We start from the raw sequence: 20,899 nt of genomic DNA, 5'->3' as shown, positions 1-20,899 counted from the left end.
TTCTTGATGAAGGAAAATGATGTGCATGATACAGAACTGGAAACTGCTTTGTGGAGGGACTCAATCAGGGAGCACAGTGATGGGAGAAGGGGTAACTGTTTTAAATGGGATGAAGGTAGAATTAAATTGGATATTAGGAAGAAATTCTTTATTATGAGGGCAGCGAGGCACTGGAACAGATTTCCCAGAAAACCTGTGGATGCCTCATCCCTGGAAGTGTTCAAGATCAGGCTGGATGGGGTTGTAGGCAACCTTGGGCAGGCAATGTCCCTGCCCATGGCAGGGGTGGTAGAACTAGGTGATCTTTAAGGTCTCTTCCAACCCAAACCATTCTGTGATTCTGACTTAAATCAAACAAGCCCCACTGTACCCTCTTCCCACCCCCCACCCCCCCCAAAAAAAAAAAAAAAAAAAAAGCAAAAAAAAAAGCAAAAAAAAAAGCAGAGAACTTGATGAGAAGAATAAGTTAAGAAGGAAATGAACATTACGCATCTTTAACTGTTTTGTTCAACCATATGAAAAAGGTTTGAAGAGAATCATAGTCACTTAAGTTGGATAAGACCTCTAAGATCATCTGGTCCAACCTTTAACTTAGCATGGCTGCATCTACCACTAAACCATGTCTCTAGGCACCACATCTACATGTCTGTTGAATACCTCTGTGGTGGCCAGACCCAGTACAACCTCCAGGGATGGTGACTCAACTGCTTTCCTGGGCAGCCTTTTACAGTGTCTCACAACCCTTTCAGTGAAGAAATTTTTCCTAATATCCAACCTAAGGATCCTTGGGTGCAACTTGAGAGGAGTTCAGCCTTAACAGAGCATCTAAAGTATTGAATTAAAATTTCTAGATAGTAAATGTTGGGTAAATTTTCTTATTCTCCTGTATTAAATTTGTCTTACAACTTTATAAGCTGAAGTTAGAGAAGACCAGGTAATTCATTTTTTTTTCTGTTGGAATGTGAAGCTGGACAATGTGAGTTCTTACAGCTCAAGGAAATAGAGCTTAATAGTTTGACTTGTTGATATAAAAATGTTCACTATTTAAATCTTTCTTACTCTCCAAATTGTGCAAAAGTTTATTAAAGTGCAGATTCAAGAGGGGAATGTACAAGATGTGCCTGGAGCAGGCTCTCCATCTAGAAGAAGGGATATATTTGCTCTACAGTCTGCAAGTCCTACTGTTCATGTGGCAAAACCTCTCTCAGCGCTCCCTTTAACAAAAATGGAAATAAAGAACAGATCTGTTCTGTTTCCTGAAACAAGAGCTGGTGAAAGCTCAGGTAATAATACTTGCATAGCAGATGGAACATCTGCAGTATCTTACGCTTGTAGTTTTTGTTCACTATATTGCATGTTTGAGAACTTGAATGCATTGACTTGGTTTTTGTTTTCATCCAGTGTGATTGGACAGTTGGCCTCTCTTGATCTTTGCTGAAATGTTAGTCCTTGTGATTGTATTCTTTTTAGCAGGAAATAAACCTTTTTCCTTCTCATTCTGTGGTATAGCAACACCATTTCCTGCAGATAGTTTGCATACAGAGAGATAAATTGCCAATTTCTTAAATAAATTATGATGAATACAACCATAATGTGTCTCTGCAGAGAAGGTGCTTTGTGGTTACTGTGTTTTGTTGAACCTTTTTTGGATCATGCTATTGTGAAGTACACTTGTTCTCTTCATCTTTGTGTGTGTCCCTAAGATACTAGCTGACACTATCTACACATAGAGAAATAAACGTTCTTCCTTAAGACAATAGGAATGTCAGCTATGAGACTGGCTATCCCTGTCTTGTTCAAAATTATCTACAAGGATGTTGTTGATAATGGTTTCTAAAATCCTCAGTTTGTACTTTTAATTCCAGTAATGCTTAAAATTCTTCAAGTTACTGTATGGAGCTATCATTCTGTCATGTACATGTACATACCAGATTTGTTAGTCCTTGGTTTGGTTGGTCCCAAACAAGAATACCATTGGTGTTCTTCACTAAGCATCCAAATAGTATCTAGGAAGATAATTGGGTATCTTTTTTTTATTTATTTTTTTTTTTGGGGGGGGGGGGTGGAGGGGGAGAGAGGCTATTGAGGGATATTTTTGTACACTAGAAAGTGAAGATATCTGCCAAAAACCTGAATGCAATAAATTGAGACTGTTGAAGGTGACTTAGATTTCTCCCTGATAATGGTCTTATTCTGGATTTTAAGCTTACTTCCTACTATAAGCAGTACATTCATGTAACTTTCTTGGACATGCTTCAGGGTCTTTGGTAGAATTATCTACTCTTGTTCAGGGTTTTTGAGGGTTAGGTGTAGGTCTCAGTTTGTTTCTTGTAAGTATCTTTGATATTACTCTTCATTAGAAGACTTACAAATTTATTTATATGAGCTTTCAAGGATTTTACAACAGTGTGCTTTAAGTCTGCTCCTGAAGTTTCAGATCTACTTGGCATCATGAGAACTGTTTCCATTAAACGTCTTTGTGTCTAGAAATACAGGCTTTCTGTTTAAATCCTTTCAACTAAAGGTACTTGAACAAAGGCTTTTAATATATTTATATATTTATCTGTCTGATTTTTCTCTTCCAGAGAGTTACCTGGAAATGGAGAATAAGGGGGATGAAAATGTGAGGTGGAATTTGTCGTCATTTACACCACCTTATGTTAAAGTGAGTGAATGCTTGTATTGGTAGTATTCAGCACCAATCTCTTGGATTTTTTCTTTTTCCCTCTTCCTGCTGCTCTTTCTCCCTCTAGCCTCTTGAGAAAAAAACACGTATTTGATCCTGAACTCAGTTTCAGGGTTTCTTCTCAGTTTTTCTGCCTGTCCACATTAAGGAAATGTTCTACTCTTTTCCTCAGTACTGTGCTCTGGCTGTGAATCAGTGCTGGACAATTTGTGGTTCACTTAATGAATTTGTCTGTGCTCATCCAGGATTGCATTAAATAATCAAACATACATAAAAGATGTGTGTTCATTTCTGATCCAGAATGCGAGACTAACTTACCTTGTTAAGAGACTTGTGCTTGTAGAATTATGCTATATGTGATCTCTGTAGGTAATTTAAAGTTAAGTCACGGATATTTGAATCACACTACTGTTGCCTCTGCAATTGTAGCTGTAATGTTAATGTCTGTAAATACTTTCCTATTCTATGATAGTTTGAGTGCTCTGATGGTCCCTTTTGGTTTTAAGGTAGAATGATGACTTCCTCAATGTAGTAGTTTCGTGTCTCGGCTCATTTGCTGAAGGATTCAATGTTTGTTTAGTTGAAAGTAGTCTGCGTTTTTTTTCAGTCCTTTGCAAGGACAGTGCATGTGCACGCACGTGTGTGTTTCTTTAATGTTTTCTGAATCTGACTCATAACTTTATTTGCAGGGTGTGGACAGACCTGATTCTGTTTATAGGGTTACTTACTCTGCTTTCATATGTTACCGTGTTTCTGGTACTCTTGAAGCTCATGGAAAAGAAAAGGTACGTTTAATATGCTTGAGATATGTTGGTTTATCTTAACTGTGAAATGATACCTTATGGGAGAAATTCTTGGAAATAGCAGTCGAATTTTTGAAGCTGGTTGTGCTCTATCTGATAATGTGTATCAGGTAGTCAGTATCTACTTCCCACTCATTGTCTTCTTACCCTGGCTGTTACAGTGTCAGCTGAGTTGATTCTAAGAATTCATGCAATCTGTAGTTTGACTTTGTGTCACTTTTTGTTTGTTTTAGAAGATAAACTATCCTAGAACAGAAAATTGTTTTCAGATGCTTTGTAAAATCCACAACAATATTACAACTAATCCTGTGTTATTACAAAACTGATGTGAGAACTAATTTCCTTAAGGAGAGGTCGCTTTGTAGTTCTTTAGGAACAAATGTCTGTTCTTGAAATTGATTTCATTTGACTTACAATTTTATCTTCTGGCCAGTAGAGGGTTTCATAACCGCAGTTATAAAACACATTCACGGGTTTCTTCTACTTGAAGGGGTTTCTATAGGGCTTTTGTCCCTCACCTTCTCCCCTAATACTACTTTAATTACAGAATGGAAGGGATTGGAAGGGACTTTGAAAGATCATCTAGTCCAGTCCCCAGTCTATCCCCAATTCTGTCTGTTCATCTTCAAGAACACCTATATTTTAGTTGTTATGGATTGCAATATTGATGATGCAATTTAGGATCTATTTACAAGAAATAGAAGACTTCCTTTCAGTTTCATTGGTTATGCTACTACTGGAAACCATGATTTGATTTTAAACAAACGTGTTTGCCTTATCAGTCCCAATTCAGGTGTATTTATTAGAATAACGTTTTGATTACTGGCATATGAGACTGTTGGGCAGAGCTGATAAGGTGTAGGTTGCTGTCACTACTAGCTCTCTTTTATCCCAACACTGAAATCAAAGCAAGGCTACAGTTGAATTAACCAGGTACAACATTATATAGAAAGGATCCTTTATTACATAGGTGACCTTTAAGGATGGTCAAATATATGGCCTGTAATTTACTTTAAATTTCAGTCTTTCTAGTAATTGTAGTACAGGGTACTTACAGACTAAGTTGTCAACAACTTAATCTGTGACATATTCCCCTCGTGGTACACTTCTCCCCCATTTTACTAATAAAAATAATTGTGCAAGCACTTGCTGACTTTTTTTTTAAGGAAGATTAGCTGAACTTAATTTTTGTGTGAGTGCTTGCACAATCCATTTCATCAGAACTTTTTTTTTTATTTGTGGGTTAGGGAGGATGAGCCATTAATGTATGTATCAGTTTCTGTAGTGAGCAAATTTTACGCTGGCTTAACTGTAACTTTCTATAAGTACAATTGTAAAGTTGGATAGGTTATTTTAGTAAACTTCTGCAAAATTTTTCTCTTGTTTTGGTAGGTTGCTCTAATATTTTTACCTAGAGAGGATGGGGATTACTCCCAGTTTTGGGACCTTGAGTGTCACCCTGTTGAGAAACCTAGTTGGAAACACAAACTAAGATTTCAGCTTTGTGGAGTAGTGAGTATATAAATGCTATTAACTCTCTCCTGAGCATAATTTTTTGATAACCTCTTAATGTTACTATACAGCAGCATCTCTGGTATGCCCCAATGTTATTCTGGAAAAAAAAAAAAAAGGAATATTGTGTTAGCTTAAACTGTATTGCTTTTCTTATATTAAAAATACATTTCTTATCTTGCTTACATGATAATGTGTTATCTTTTGTCACTTAACATGTAAAATATGTCTGCTCAAAGAAAGTAAAGAAACTTGACCTCTGTGGGAATTCTTTCTGTAGAGGCAGGCTTGCTTACGTCAGACAAAATGCATTTGTTTCATTTATGTAAATGAATATCGAAGTGATTGCCCTTTGCTCTAATATGTAACTTAATGCAATACTGGAATATAAAAACACCTGTACTGGTTACATGGATTTGTTTCTGATGGAGTCTATTTGAATGCTTTATCAGAGCTCAGTATTGATGGGGGTGATTTTTGAGATTTATACATGGGAACGATTAGGTCTGAGCTCTCCTTTGTGCCCCCCATGTTCCTCAGGTCTCATTTTATGGTGAGCCTAGAGAGAAGGGTTTGGGAGTTAGAACTAATTTTCAGTGCTGTTTTCTTACCTTTCTTTTAATCACTACCTCATCATCCATCCAAGAGGCGCCTGAAGGAGACAGAGAACCTATTTCTAAATATTGAAGAGTGAATTCTAATGCTTAGTTAAATGAGCTGAATGTGAACAAATTTGTATATTAGGTATTATGTGATTGCTATATTTGCTTTTATGTTCTCTCCAGAAATGTTGACTTCACTTTTTTGAGAAGCCCATGTAAATACTTAGGGTATTTCTGTAGAGTACCAAGGATGTTTCAGTAGAAGGAACCTTACTTATCCTTCTTGGATAGAAGGACCTGCCTTTTTTTTTTTTTTTTTTTTTTTTTTTGTAGGGTCTTTGTTCTTCCCAGTAGTTAATTATGTTGAAAAGTGGGCTTGTTAATAATGTATATGTTAAGTGACTTCTAATTTTTGCTGGAAGAATGAGACCTGTGTAGTATCTGGTTTGAGAGAGGGTTTTTTTAGATTTCATCAAGTTCTTTGAAAATAAATTTCCTTAAAATGAGGAAAGCATTTATCATTTGACTGTTAAAAGCTTGTTGAAATGGAGAGAAGATGAATTCTTTATCAGAAATCTAAAGTTCTGGATGATTCTCTTCTTAGAACATGACTAGTTGTCAGAGTTGTGTTAAATCTTTGAGTAGCGCAACTTGATATTAATGTTTTTGAACTAACATGTCAGATTTGTTCCTCTTGTTTGTTTTTTTTTTTTTTTCTAAAGCTGTTTTAACAGTTAGATCTTTCCAGCATCTTCATATGCTTATAGGAAAAACATTGCAGAAATATGTTGAGATCATTTTGAAAAAGAGTTGAAAATATTTTGTTTATTATCTAGGTAAGGAACTATGTATCAGTTTGCAAGAGGGGTCAACACAGAACGTTTACGTAGATTATTGAGGCTTTTTCATCAGATCCACTTTTAGTTGAGATGACAAGTCAATTATTGTCTGTTATGTCCTAGGGATCGAGAGTTTAGACTGCATTATTACAACTTTGAAAAGGACTTGTATCATGCTGGGTTTGCTGAGGCAAAGAGGGCTATGGCTATGGTTAATGTGACTTTTGATAAAACGAAGTAGGAAGACTGACTGTTATTCACAATGACTGAGCAGTACTTATACATTACACCACTTCAAAAGAAAAGAAAATGTGAAGATCAGGAAAGAACTAAAAGAACCAGGTGAATTTAGGAAAATCAGTGACATCACTTTGATTTTTTTTTTTTTCTTTAAGAAACAATTATCTTTGACTTTGATTATGCTCTGCATGCATTTGTAGTCGCCACAGCTAGAAACTGTAGTCAGTAGCTTAGAAGATCCTGCCTCCAATTTGGTCCTATGGACAGGGAAAGCAAGAATTGTACGTACCCTTTGCAGCCCAAGCATGTCAATTCTGGTGATTCAAACTCATTTTTTTCTTTTCCTGAAAAACATTTGTTAGGCTGCTATCACAAATTGGTCAAAGATCATTGGAGTAAAAATAAATATCACCATTGTGCACAAATTTCTTGGATTGCTATTTTGGTTTAAGTATTGGTCTCTTCTGGGTGAAGCAGTGAATCAGCAAGAACCTGTCTGCTGAAGCAGGATTTAAGTTATGATGGATTATGTGGAAAGTTGAGAATTGAATCAAGAACTCTTGCTATTGTTTGAAGATATTACCTTTTTAGTATGATTTGTGTACTTTAGCTGTGTAACTAACTTTTTAGTATATCATTTTGCAACAGGCAAAGTGAACAAACTGAGCTCAATTTCTCAATCATAAACACAAAACATAGAGTCACTTAGTCTTGATTTGGTTTTTATTGTTATCAGCGTGTATGGAAGCTTCATCTTCATTGGTTATTCTTGGAGCGAGAGGAGGAAAGACTTTTTTTTAAGCTCAGTGAGCAAAACAAATTCTAATTTTAAAGCTAAACAGTTTCATATGCTCCTGAGGTTGCTTTGGATCAACAGCACTGAATGTAACCATTTGGACAGCATTAACATACTGCTTTCATTTGAAACAGGCAAAGTCAGTAGGGAGTCAAGTAAAGCATGCAATACTTCATGATGCTCTTACAAAACCAGGGAGATCCTCTGATTATTCTGTATTATTGTGTAACGTGTATTATTCCCATGCAGTAAAGTTGCCCTATTCTAAATTAGAATTTGAACGATAACACTGAGGCGTGACACCCATCATGTTTCCTTACATGGAAAACTTAAAGTTCTTGAAGCAAGAGACATATACCAATCCTGTCTCGTCTTTATGTATTGGATTCTGTAGTGGTTCATGTGTTATTTGCAATTGAAGAGTATTCTCTTAAAACTAAGATTATTTTTTTGTTGCTGGCTGCTGTTACTTCTGACAGACTGATTAGCAGCTCCTTCAAAACAAGAAATGAATGTCTAAACAAGTTTGTCATAGCAGCTCTATTGAAGAATAGTCTATTTTTTTGTCTTCCCTGCATAAGGTAATCAACTGCTTGTCTAAAACATCAGCACAGTTTGAAAATAAATAAATAAAGATCATGTTGTATGATCATAAGCACAGGAGGTAAAGAATCTTTGTTCTTTTATGTCTTTTCAAGTTGTTGTGACCCGAGGAGCTCCAGACAGTATCTGGCTAGATTTTGACAAACAGTAGAAAATTTGAAATTAGCTATTTGGCAAAGTATTCCCTTAGGATGAGCTGGTTCCTTGTGTTAGAGAGCACACTGAATAGAGGCCCTGAAAATGGTAGATGTTTTGGTCTAGTATCTTAGTTTAACAGTTACTATATAATGCACTATCAGATTCTTTTACTCTGGAGAGATCTTTCTTTGGAATGATGTATTATCTATAATACAGAAGTATTACAAATTTTCTTGATTTTCTGAGAATTTAGCCTATAACGATGACTTAGGTCTTCCTTTCAGAGCAGTTGTTTTGCTGACTTTGCTGTTCCTGAAGCCTATGGGCAGAATATCTGCAGAGGAATTGCTAGTGGTTTCACAAGATTCTGCCTGCATTGCTAGTTTGCTGTGACCTGGCTTGTGAGAAGTATTTATTAGGTACAAAAGACTGTTAGTGTTCCTCCCGAATTATTGCTTTTGTCTTAATAATTCAGACTACTATTCTGAAATATTATACTTGGGGAAAAAAAGGAAGAAAAAGCCTTAATCCCTTCTCTCAGGTAAAGAAAATTACTTAAATACTTTTCAATACAAAATGTAAAGACATCTCTATTTTTCCAATAGGGTATTAAAACTGAAAATAAAACTGCAGTTGCGAGAGCTACCGCAGATACCATCATAGGAACTGGGCTTCCCGTTCTACCAGAAAGGAAGGTTTACTCTGAAGGACCTACAATTAAAGCAGGGTATGTATGGGGAAAAATTTAAACGAGAAGCTGCAGCTGGGTAGAAGCTTCAAAACAAACCTTTTCACTGTTAGGATGGTTATATGGCAGAACAGGCTGCCCATAGAAGCTGTGTAGTCTGTGGAGATTTCTGGGACCTGACTGGACTGAACCCTGCAAAGCCTGGTCTGACCTCAGAGCTGGTGCTGGCTGGAGCAAGAGGTTGAACTAGAGACCTCCTGAGTTATCCTGTAACTTTATATTAACGCGTAAATAGTTGCAAAACCATACTTAGCCAAACCTCTTATTAGCTTTGCATTTTTCAGTCTCCCATACTTTTTCTTTTCAGTAAAGTTCCTCAGTTGCCTAATTATAATTTGTTGCTGTAAACTAACCAGTATCAGCAGTAGAATCTTCCATTTTGGAGATTCTACAGAACTGGAAAGTTGCTTCTAAGAAGAGCAGCATTATACTGCATGTCTTAGCTTTGCTGTTCTTCAATCTAAAGTCGATCTACAATTCTTATTCTATGGGAGGGGAGTAAAATTTTCTGATTAAACATGGAATCCCTGGGAAGAGGTTAGCTCTCTAATAAAGCATATGGGGGAAACTCAAATTGTAAAAGTGTATATAAGTAAATATACGTATATTTACCCTGCAGTGATGTTTTCATTATATTCTTAATGGCTAAAATGTATAGACTATAAAACTTTAGGTGACAGAGTTGATGCTTTTAGGATCTTTCTATTTTTCCTGATTTATTCTCATGAGAAATCAGAAATGCCTTAAAGTATGCAGTCAATATATGCAGACCGTGTAAATAAGAAATTTTAATATCTTAACTCCCTTTTTCAAATCAGATCATGTGACATAACTCGAGGGATATATGCACCAGAAAACCTGTATACTTTTCCTCTAACTAGAGTTGGGGAATCACGCACATTAAAAGTCAACTTGAGAAATAATTCCTTTAGAACGCACTTGGTAAGTTTAACAAACTTGCTTTTGAATATATTCTCATAAGTCCTTCCAGCAGTTCAACTTCTGTTTTTAAATCTTAACAGAAGTTTGCAGTAGTGCAAGTCTTAGCTTGATAGTTTCAAAAGACAGTATTATATCTGAAGAATTCTGCTCTGTAATTTTTCCCTTTTGTTCACTGATTCAGTGAGGTTATTTGTAATATATGCAATTGAAAAAAAAATTAAATTATAGTTCATGTAGATGTGTTGTTGTTCTGATTTACTTTTTTATTTTTAACTTCATTAAAACATCCTAAGGTTTGGATTTTTCTTAATACTCACAAATAGGGGCATGTTACTTTGAAACACTTTGTCTATCTAAAGCTGTATCTGTAATTGACCTTGTTTATCTTAACCATGTTTTAAATTAAATATGATAGGCTTAGATACACAAGGTTTTTAAGCATTTTTTATTAAATTGCAGCTGACATTCTTGACTCCCAAAGAGCCTTTCTACATCAAGCACTCGAAGTACTCTCTAAAGTGAGTAATGCTTATGCTAACACTCTCATCTAACAAAAAAATTAAAAAAAAAAAAAAAAACAGTAAGATAAATATCTTGTTAATGTACAGTGCGAAAATGTAGATATATACATTTAATTAGACAGACAGAATGCTGGGTATTTATGTATATATATTTTTGCTAATGCTGTGCTCTGTAATCTTGGTTAGAAGCAGAAAAAGCCCACACAGTTATTTCTGCATCTGCCAATTTTTTCTCTGCAAATTGTTTCTAACAGTGCTGCTGCTTTTAATGCTAAGCCTAATGCTTCACTTAACCGTTTGGCATACTGTGCACAATCAAGTCATTCCTTCCATTTATACTTTGTACACAACAGACCAAGCAAATTGCCTTCATCACGCTTCTAATTTGACAAATCTGCAGAGCTGCATCAAAGATTCTTTGCAAATACAAGGTTTGAGCAGCCGGTGGAATTGCCTGGTCATACTAAATATTTAAGCATATTACCTGCATAAAAGGAATCTTCGTGTTGATGATAACAATCCCTCGAAATATACTCAATCATCTTCGGAGCTGATTACAAGTATTTGACAGACCTGTTAGTCATCTCTTCAAGAAATACAGCATCTCTCCTGTGGTTGTCTGCAACAGTGGGATTGTCAGAAAGATAGAAATGCAACCATTTCATTAGAAGTTTTACAGATCCTCATTTTAAAAATGGAGAAACTAAGGGTATACAGAATAGAAATTGTGAGCCAAGTCGGAAATAGAACTAGATACTCTGCCTCCTAATCTAGTTTCCTGTCTACCAATGATACTTAGCATTTATTACAAAAACAGGGCTGTGGTGTTAGTAACCACAGGTATTCAAGGCATTTTTAAAGCCACTTTTTATTGTTAAGTGTTATTACTCTGCTTAGGCAATTTTCCAGTATCTCTATTTAACTGGCTTTTTTTTTTTTTTTTTTTTTTTTATTAAAAATGATATATCAGACAGCACAGAAGAATTTTTATGGAAGTAGCAACCAAAGTAAAATCTCACCAAATAAAGGTGACTAGCTGGATCTGTCTGAGGCTGTACAGCTACAGACAAAGGACAGGATATCATGACACTCTATGAAAGAAGATGAGTAACTTTATTGGAAGATACTTAGATATTTCAAAAATATTCTTGAGGAATGCTATCAAAACTATTTGGTATATTTTCTATGAGAGCTGATAAACTCCTATTGCTTTTATCCAAAGCAGAATTAACAGGTCTAAAATTGAGCCTGCTATTTCTAAAGGTTATCAACTAAATATACCCTACCTTTTTATAATCACATTCTAGTATCATTCTTCTAGTAAATTTGGCTATTTTCTCCATTTGAAAATATAAAAAGCTAGAAGAGGCCAATAATTCATTCATCTGAAGTTGACATAGCTCTCTGAAAAAGCTCATCCATTTAAGAGCATAAAGCACAGAAGAATTATGTGACTTGAACAGATGCTTTTTTTTTTTTTTTTTTAAAAATAATAATAATAATATATATATATTAAAAGAATTTTAAGTGGATTTTGAGAACAACATCATTGAGGATTTCAAGAAAGCCAACATTAACTGCGTCTCATTCAGGTTAACCATGCATATTGTAAAGTAATGTTCAAAAGCAATTAGCTAAGAAAACTGTTCTCAGGAACTTGGAATATTAGTCTGTAAATAAGTTTAAAAATAGAAAGTACTGCCTGTCTACATTTGGACCAAAAGAAGTGTTACTTAATAAACATGGTGTGTTGCATGCTCTTTATTTTGAGGGCCAAATTTGAAAGCTATCATGTGTAATCAAGTTTTAAATCTGGGTAGCAAAATTGCAGTTTTATGTTTGTATTTAAAATCAAGAAATCTGACCTTCAGAAGCCGGCACAGTAGTTTGCCAGTTCTTGTTTAAACTGGTTGTATGCTCACAACTACCAGCAGTTAGCAGTGCTAATTCCTTCACCTCTGTTTGCTGAATTGAAAATAACAGCAGGATCTATCCAAAATACAGCATCTTGCAACCAAAACTGCAGGAAAAATAATAAGGAATTTCAGTAATTTTCACCAGGTATCTTAAAGCATATATATCTATGCAAAATGACATCTTTGTGGTTAAAATATAAGCCCTGTAAAGAATGGGTGGGAAGACATTGTCTGAAGTTTGCATTAAAAAGAGGAGTTATGTTTGTTGATAAGTACAATATAACAAATTCAATATAACATAGAATATCTATACATATATTCTATGCTGCAAAACATACTTTTAACAAGATAACTCTCAAATTTCAAAAATATATGTATGAAACATTATAACACTTGACTTCATAAGACCCTTTGAGTAAGTTCTGTTTCTGGAAGGACTACCAGGTTATGCCTACCTAAAGAAGTTTGAAAACTAAGGTATTTCTGTTGTCTTTAGAAGCCATCCGAAATAACCTGATTACAGTCTAGTAGATATTTCAGATACTGTGCTAAAAGGTAAAACTCTTCTGTACTTCACTGATTTATTTCTGTTTCCAGTTGCTGTTATTCTTGCAATTGTGATTCATCATTCACTATTGATAGACCTGGTTACTGTGATTTAGATGTAGCTTACCAGCACTGTTTCTGTTGAAATACTGGTTTTGGAGGACTACAACATTAGATTGTTTAACTATGAAGTAGGCTTCAGGCATACCTGACTTCAGAAATACCACTTGAAATTGATGCAATAACATGTAAAGGCCACATAGACTTCATAGAATGAGTTGTGGGCATAGTGACAAGTTTGAACTGAAGTAAAACTTCTCATTCAGACCAAAACAGCTAATTGCATGTGAATTTGAGTTGTCCTGACAGTACTTTGACTATGTTTCTGGTTACTGTACTTCAGAAAAATCCTCTGGGTTGCTTCCATTAATAAGGACACTTATACTATGTAGTAGACCAAAGAACTGTTATAGTTGGAGTCTGACCTTCCCCGTTTTCTTGAAGAAAGTGAAAATAACATCTTTCCCTTTGGACTAGGAAATATGAGAATTCAAGGCTGTTATACCTTATCTTGGTAGTGAGAAGTCAACTGGTTGCTATGAAGCAAACTGAGTAATATCTGACTAATTCTGCTTTTAGAAAGGACAGTGTGTAGCACCAACTAAATGTATACCTGAAGTCATTGGTCAAAGTAAATGGAATATAGTCGCTGCATGCGAAGAAACTGCTCAATATTATTGAGGTCATAGATGAACTATTTGGGAAATTAATACTTGAAAGCCAGCCAGATGGGGCTATCTCTTGAAAAGAATCATCCATGACTTACTATTGTTTTGATAGTGTAAGTTTGAGTTTGGTTATATTGTTCTTTTTGAGTAAATGTTAGGATATGTAAGGAAGCATACACATGTGATTTTGAAGATGATATAGACTTGTGCACCCCTCCTGAATTTACTTTTATTTTTGTAAAGTCTTGAGTGGATTGGTTGTATGCAGGTGCAGTCTCAATTCTTGCTAATTTTCTTCTCTATTGCAATGTATCTATTATAGATAAAAAGGTCTTACTGATGTTCTTCATTTATAAAAGTTCTTTTTAAACTAAGCTGAATAAATATCTTCATCCCATATGTTATAGGTGTTTGAAGAGGCAGAGCTTGGCAGATTGGTTGTATAACACTGAAGTATGACATGAAACACTTATCTGGCTGAACTCCTTTGCTGTATTGTTTATTTTAGTTCAGTGCTTCACGATCAACATGTCATTTTTCTATCAACTCAATTAAAGAATACAATAGCACATCAGTCTATATTCTGATAGCGTGTACTCCTAACAGGTTACCTCACTGATCGCGTTCTGTTTAAAAAAAAAAAAAAAAAAAAAAAATCAAAATACATTTTCCAGCTTAAAAAAAAAAAAGCTGTAATCAGGTTTATGAAGTGGGCAAATATGACTTCCAATTGTAGAAGAAGGGTAAGAGCACAGAAAAGTGGGAATACATTAAAGTTTAAAAACTCTTTTTTTTTTTTTTTTTTGGTCTTACTGGCTTTTGCTGTTTGTTTTTCCTTATTCTACTACATGCCTGATACTGTTACCTGTCTCTTAGTACTGGGTATTTCCATTGTATGCCATAGAATCAAATAGGCTGCCACTTTACACTTCCACCTCCTTCGTTTGTATAGCTTGTTTATATTAAAAACGTTTGCTCTAGGCTTTTGACAATTAAGACAACCAGCCATTGCATCCTACCTAGAGCTGATTTCATTATTATTATTTTTTTTTTTTTTACTATTTGTTATGTTTTTATGCAGTCTGAGTAGAAGAACGCTTATATAATCTAAAACGATATGATGCAACATCTCGAAAATACTGTTTGAGGGTGGATGCATTTATTGGCTTGTGATGATTCAGTGAAGTATTTATTCACATGGAGGCAATTAGAAATGAAATTATTTTACTAGTTTCAAATTGATCAAGAATTGGAAATTTTAGTAAACTCATCAGCTGAATTTTGAAAGGAAGAAATGTAACCTTGCTCTAAATATAGTTAAGATACTATCGATATTCTTGCAAAGAGGCAGACCAAACCTAGTCAGCTAAACTAGCAGCAATAAACAACTAATACTCTGTATATTTAGTAGGAAAGAATCATCTTTTACAATTGAACTTCCTCATAAGATAAATAGATCAAAACTATAAAAATAAATAAATTGATCCAGTATGCATTCAGTACACCGTTCTTTGGAAAATCAAATCTAGGACTTCTCTATCTGATACAATTTACTTGCATATTAACACTGAATGTGCGCATAATTGTCTCTTTACAGATCCCATCATTACATCAATATGCCAGTCCAGTTCAAGCCACCTGCAGAAGGCATATATGAAGCTGTCCTGAATGTGCATACGGAAAAATATGGCTTTGTTAGTATTCGACTATGTGGTAAAGCTGTTGCAAGAGACTAGTCAGAACAGTTTTGTAGCCATTTATAATAATTTATAACGGTTCATGCAATTTAAAGTATTGAAGGATTTGCTACTACATTTCCGTACTAACTTCCTACTTGTTTTGCCCTGTGATGCTGCTTTGACAGAAAATCTTCTTTAAGATGAATTATGGTGCTTGTTCTACAAGTGTATTTTCATAGTAAAAACACTGAGAAATATCATTGTATGTTTTAAAGTTATCATGTTCTAACTTATGTTTCTGCACTTTTGTTGAAGAGGGAAGTTTTCTATTTTTGCATTTATTAGGACTAGTTAGATATGAATGTATTTTATTTTTAGCACTGTAAATACAGAAATAAAGCGTGTTAACTGTTGATTTTATCTGGTTTCTGTCTTCAGTTGTCAGAGGGTTCCTCACTGTAGGTAGGTAGATGATTAATCTTCCTGCTCTTAGGAAGCAGGAACCTAGCAAAGCTAGTGTTTTTTGTTTTTTTTTTTTTTTTTTTGTGTGTGTGTTTGTTTTGGGGTGCGGGGGAAGTGGCTGCAGTACAGAAGCTGACTTGTTAAATATCATGCCTTCAACCTGGTAAAGGTGGGACCACAAAGCTGACAATTATCTTATACCTCCGCACAGTTCAGTGGCAGAAATAAGCATTGTTTTTTAATCCTAGCAATGTGAAAACATAAATTCAACATGAGCAATACTGCCTTCAGCCCTCCAAAATGATTCATCTAGCTCAGCATTCTGTCTAGTAACAGTTGCAATCTAGAGATGTTGTTCTGGGAGATCACGTAAGCATGACTTGCTGCTTTGGTTCCCTTTGCTTGTACTTCCCCAGCCATCTGCAGTCATTGGATTAGGGATGGGAGGTTGATTCCCACCTAGATTTTTTTTTTTTTCTTCCATTTATGCACCTGTTCATGAATTTATTCATATACTTCTTTGAACACTTCGACATCTTGTGTCATGTACCACCTCATGGGGCAGCAAACTCCAGAAGTTCATTGCTCTTTCAGAAAAGTTAGTTTTTGTACGTGCTAAGCTGGTTTCTTACTAATTTAGTTGAGCGCTATCCAGTTCTTATATTGTAGAATGATCGACAACTTGATTCTACAGTCAGGTTACCCATTGCTACCATGCCCTTTGTACACTTTGGCTGTCTGCTACTTTATTTCTGTAGCAGGTAGCTGTATGCCTCCAGTAGCATAATGTTCATAACTTATGAGAACTATTTCTTTCTGCAGGATGATAGAAGAATGAGTGAAATTCATTTAAATATGAGATTATTTAATTCTGTTTTCTAACAACCAATATTTGAAGATAACTTTGAAGGGAAAACATGAATTGCCTTTGATACGTTTTCCCACGGTTATGTTAAAGTATACTGAAGTGTACTACAGCTGCTTTTTCTTCATTGAAACGTAGTTTCTCAGCAGACCAGACACCAAGAAATGGGAGGATTTACTAAAATAAATTTTACTAGGTATCAGTAGACTTGCCTCCAGTGTATTCTAGCAGGGTATGTGTAATCTATCTGTTAGATACTGTGACCATCTTCTCGCCTTCTCTCTAGCTGTTGCTGCTTGCATGTTTCCCATGTTGATGTAATGGCCGTGTACTTCTGAATACTGAATTGGAATGAAAGGAATCTTATGTTGTCTGCTGCCTTTCCTCAATAGACTTGGCTTCCTTATTTGGGAAAGACTTTGGTGTCCAAAAGCCAATATTGGTTCAGTTTTGGATGCACAATTGGAAGTCTCGCTCTTCCAGAACTGAAAAAAAGATAGGCTTTGAAGATATCCACACTGAGCTCAATGCATTTCCTAGCAGAATATGTTCCAGTTGTCCTCTGTTCTGAAGCTGTCCTTGCCTTATGATTCCAGACTCTGCAATGAGGCAAGCTTCAACGTCATCCGACGCTGTATCTGGAGGAGTGGTTAAAATTGATCTTTGGAAGAATTTTCAAATAACTATGTAGCATACTTAGGAAATCGTATAGCCTAAAATTGTTCATACAAGGTAGTACGTATTACCCTTGTAGCACAGGTTCTCATAGGCCTGAGCTGCTTTTAATTTGACTTCACAGTTGTCAAGTGACTGTTGTCCCCCTGCCTAAGGTTAATCTCTAAATACCTGTACAGTGGCATTTATGCAGTAACCGCACAAACGAGCCATGGCCATTTGGGCCTCGAAAAGGCAATTGTGTTACTTTCAGGTATACTACAACTTTGAAGAAAGTACCAACAATGCACTTTTTAGTGCAAAGACGAGGAGCTCATATATCTGGTAAAGACCAGATGCTGACAGCCTGTCCTGACCCTCCCCTATTATTCTTGAGGAAGGTACCACCAACTTTAGGACAAAGAGGAATACTGGAAGTGTATACATAACACCTTCAGGTGTGTTAAACCTAAGACATTTTTGCATGACAATTGCAACTATACTTTGACTTTCTGTGTGTGTTCATGGGAAAATTTGAACTAGTAAACTTGAAAGATTGATCAGATCAAAATAAATTATTCTTATCTCCATAGATATAGTGTATTTCCTCTGGCTCATAAAGCCATGGAGTGTAACATGCACCATGACTGGTGAAGGACCTTAATTTCAAAAAGAGATCTTTTCTGTCTAACTCCAGATAACTAGCAGAGCACGTCATGTCCTTCAGTGATGTTATGACCTATAGAATTTTCTCAGTAACCCTCAAATAAAATTATCTTGCTAACAGTACTCATTCAGACCCTGCAGCCTGTTGCCACCAGCTTTTTTTTTTTTTTTTTAGAGAGTTTTACATGCAATCCTTCAACTACACTTGGAACATCATTTACTGTTGTCCAAACGTACTCCAGTCTTGGTACTCTAGCTACTGTTGCCTAGAGGTACTCTAGTCAAGACTCTAGTCCTGATGAAATAAAACATTTGAAAGTATGCTGAGGAGATGTAAGCCACTGCAAAAATTCTGGCATCTTCTCAATGGCCTCTTCAATTCTTCCTCTGAAAAGGCATTTCTAAAACATTACGTACGGTTGTAGATAACTGCATCCCAGAGTAATTTTATCTTCCAGAATGGAGTAGAATAGTTCAATTGGAAGGGACTTTCAGAAATCATATACTTCAACTGTAATGCTGAATGCAATGCAATAAGGATGTTACCTCAAAGCTCTTTGCCTTTCAGGAGATCCCACTTCAGCAGAAAATTCAATTTATTGCTAAACTTAAATGTTAGAAGCCCCATCTTCCTGTCTTTGAAGTGGAAGGAAATTTACAGGACCTGGTTCCTAGAAGGAAGGCAGATAAGCAGGAGAAAGTGTCTCATACTCTGTTGTGAAGCTGTTATAATTCTGGGTAGCTAAGGACTGATGTGTGCATTTGCCCTGATGCTCTGGGACTAAACAATGTATGGTTGAGCAGATGCTGGGTGAGGGCATGAGGGGGGTTGTTTCGTCTTAGTTTGTTCATTCCACTAGGTTTTAAGGGACTTCTGTCTTGGTTGAGAGTCGTAGTTCCTTCATTCTCTTTAGCTACATTGACAGGTAACGTGAAACAAAAGCCTTATTTATTGAAGAGGAGAAGGCTTGTGATTCATTGCTCATGGAAGGCATGTTAGTTGTGCATTTACTACTCTAACAGTAGACCGACCACCTACTTAAACCTGACATTTTAATAAACTGCTACAATTTAGTCGTACATGTCCACCCTGATGGTCATCTTTTCTGAACCTGTTAGTGAGAGGGTTGATTAACCTCTTATCTTCTGAAAAGCCTTGGTTTCACTGTAGAAATTGTCTTTAAATCGTTGTCTGCTAATAAGGAACCTGGACCGCTAAGGAAGAAGGACCGTTGCCTGTTAATAACAGCTAGGTAGTCTTGTCCCTTTTACTGTCCACTGGGACAGTGTTTTTAGTAGTCATTTCTGCAAGGGTAGATGACAATCCTCCTTGTGCTAAGATTTTGCAATGCTGTTTTCCATAAAGATAAAAGAACTGTTAGAACACATCCAAAAATTTGTCAAAGGTTGTTTGTATATTCAGAAAGACTTGGTTTACAGGTGATGTTAAATGTTTTGGCATCTGTTTGCAGCCTATTTCTCTTTATTTGCTTCTAATGACAATGAGTTTCTTCGCAGTGTGAAGAGGAAACTAGAGACTGGTAACTCCGTGACTAGACTCTGTATTAGAAGGCATCCCTAGAGCTCTTGTCCCAGCAGCTGTTTTGGCTGTTTGAATTATATTGCTTTATTTGCATTCATAAGACAAATCAAAATTATTCCAGGTGAGGGAAGAAGGATAGGTAACCTAATATTTTCACTGTTTTACCCCTTAGGCTCTTGTTTTCAAATGTTTATTTAACAGAAATTTCTATTAGTGCTACATGATGTGCAATTAACCTACCTACTGAATAAATAAATAAATTTGGCATCACTATGGTTTTTTTTGCTGTTTAAGCACTGCATACTATTTTGTTACGGTTACAACAGTCCTTGGATGCATTGGTAGCAGCATCTCTAGCCACGAAGCTTGTCACATACAGGTAGAGCAAATTATCTTCAGGGAAATATAAGGTCTAATGAGCACAACACGAACTTGAAGACAGATTTTTATTTTTTATTTATAGTGGAGTAGAGAAGACAAAGAGGGAAGGAATACTTCAGTGGAAGTCCAAATCTTTACTGGATGGTTGATTTATCAGTTCTAGATGAAGTTTTTCCCCACTAATGAAGGTCCAAGGGCTGGAGCATAGCCAGTGTATTTTTAGTTGTAAGTTGGCAACATCAACAGGACTTCAAAAGTCTTGAGAAAGTTGCTGCAAGCTAGTCTCATTCCTAGTTTGTAAAATGAGACTGCTTTCTCTACCCACAGTTGTCGTATCTACACAGATTATATAAACTTTTGTGGTCAATGTGATCTTGTTTTGAGTTGTCTGGTGCTTACTATGAAGTAGCCCTGATGCCTGCCTTTACCTCTTTTAGGCGTACAGAAAAATAGAACAACTATGACCAATTCTCAAAGACTACAAATCAAATTTAATTAAGAGTCCAAGCCACAACAGTTGTGATCAAAGAATCAGAATTAGTTTTGTATATAATTCTTGTCTCTCATTTTGCTCATTGTTGGTTTTGAAACTTTTTTCAATTTTCTCCTGTTGGATGCAGTCCTTTGTCTCAGACTGTGAAGATTGGCTCAAACATGCCAAGCAGGCAAACTTTTTGGAAAAAAAAAAAAAAAAAAGAAATCTCTTTTTAATTAGGGTAATCTTAAGTGTTGGTTTTAATACCAATCAGAGAGAAAATTCAGAAATAAATTATTTTTTGAAATTCATTAAGTGTCTAACACTGAGGATGTCTTTGTACCTGCTCAGCCTAATTGGGATATTAGTAATCATAATTATTCAACAGCTTTGTAAAGTTTTCACATCATTGACTACAAATGGAGTTATAATACATTCTGTACACGTGCTTCAGTGTGTTTTGGAAATTGTTGCCCTGGCATCTGAAACTAATTAGTGTTTCAGACAACCTAGTAAAGGTGCATATCAAGGCCTGGCAGTCTAGAAAGTTATTT

At 35.7% G+C, this 20,899-nt stretch overlaps 1 protein-coding gene across 8 annotated transcripts in view; it reads left to right on the top strand.

Moving 5' to 3' along the window:
* CEP192 (centrosomal protein 192) overlaps positions 1-15,994 on the top strand; it is a 63,371-nt gene extending 47,377 nt beyond the window's left edge. For 5 of the 8 annotated variants that reach the window (XM_082752234.1, XM_082752233.1, XM_082752231.1 and 2 more), the window contains 8 exons: positions 1,079-1,283; positions 2,586-2,665; positions 3,376-3,471; positions 4,882-5,001; positions 8,825-8,946; positions 9,786-9,909; positions 10,369-10,427; positions 15,218-15,994. In XM_082752234.1, coding sequence (XP_082608360.1) covers positions 1,079-1,283; positions 2,586-2,665; positions 3,376-3,471; positions 4,882-5,001; positions 8,825-8,946; positions 9,786-9,909; positions 10,369-10,427; positions 15,218-15,356 — 945 coding nt within the window. In that variant the 3' untranslated portion in view covers positions 15,357-15,994. Of the gene's footprint in view, positions 1-1,078; positions 1,284-2,585; positions 2,666-3,375; positions 3,472-4,881; positions 5,002-8,824; positions 8,947-9,785; positions 9,910-10,368; positions 10,428-10,783; positions 11,777-15,217 lie in introns of those variants that run through there. The other 3 variants (XM_082752235.1, XM_082752236.1, XM_082752237.1) reach the window with 3 other exon arrangements.
* Positions 15,995-20,899: the final 4,905 nt, after the last annotated feature.

The sequence above is a fragment of the Aythya marila genome, assembly GCF_965140915.1.
Source record: "Aythya marila genome assembly, chromosome: 2".
NCBI classification, from domain to species: domain Eukaryota; kingdom Metazoa; phylum Chordata; class Aves; order Anseriformes; family Anatidae; genus Aythya; species Aythya marila.
This window is presented reverse-complemented; position numbering and strand designations above follow the sequence as displayed.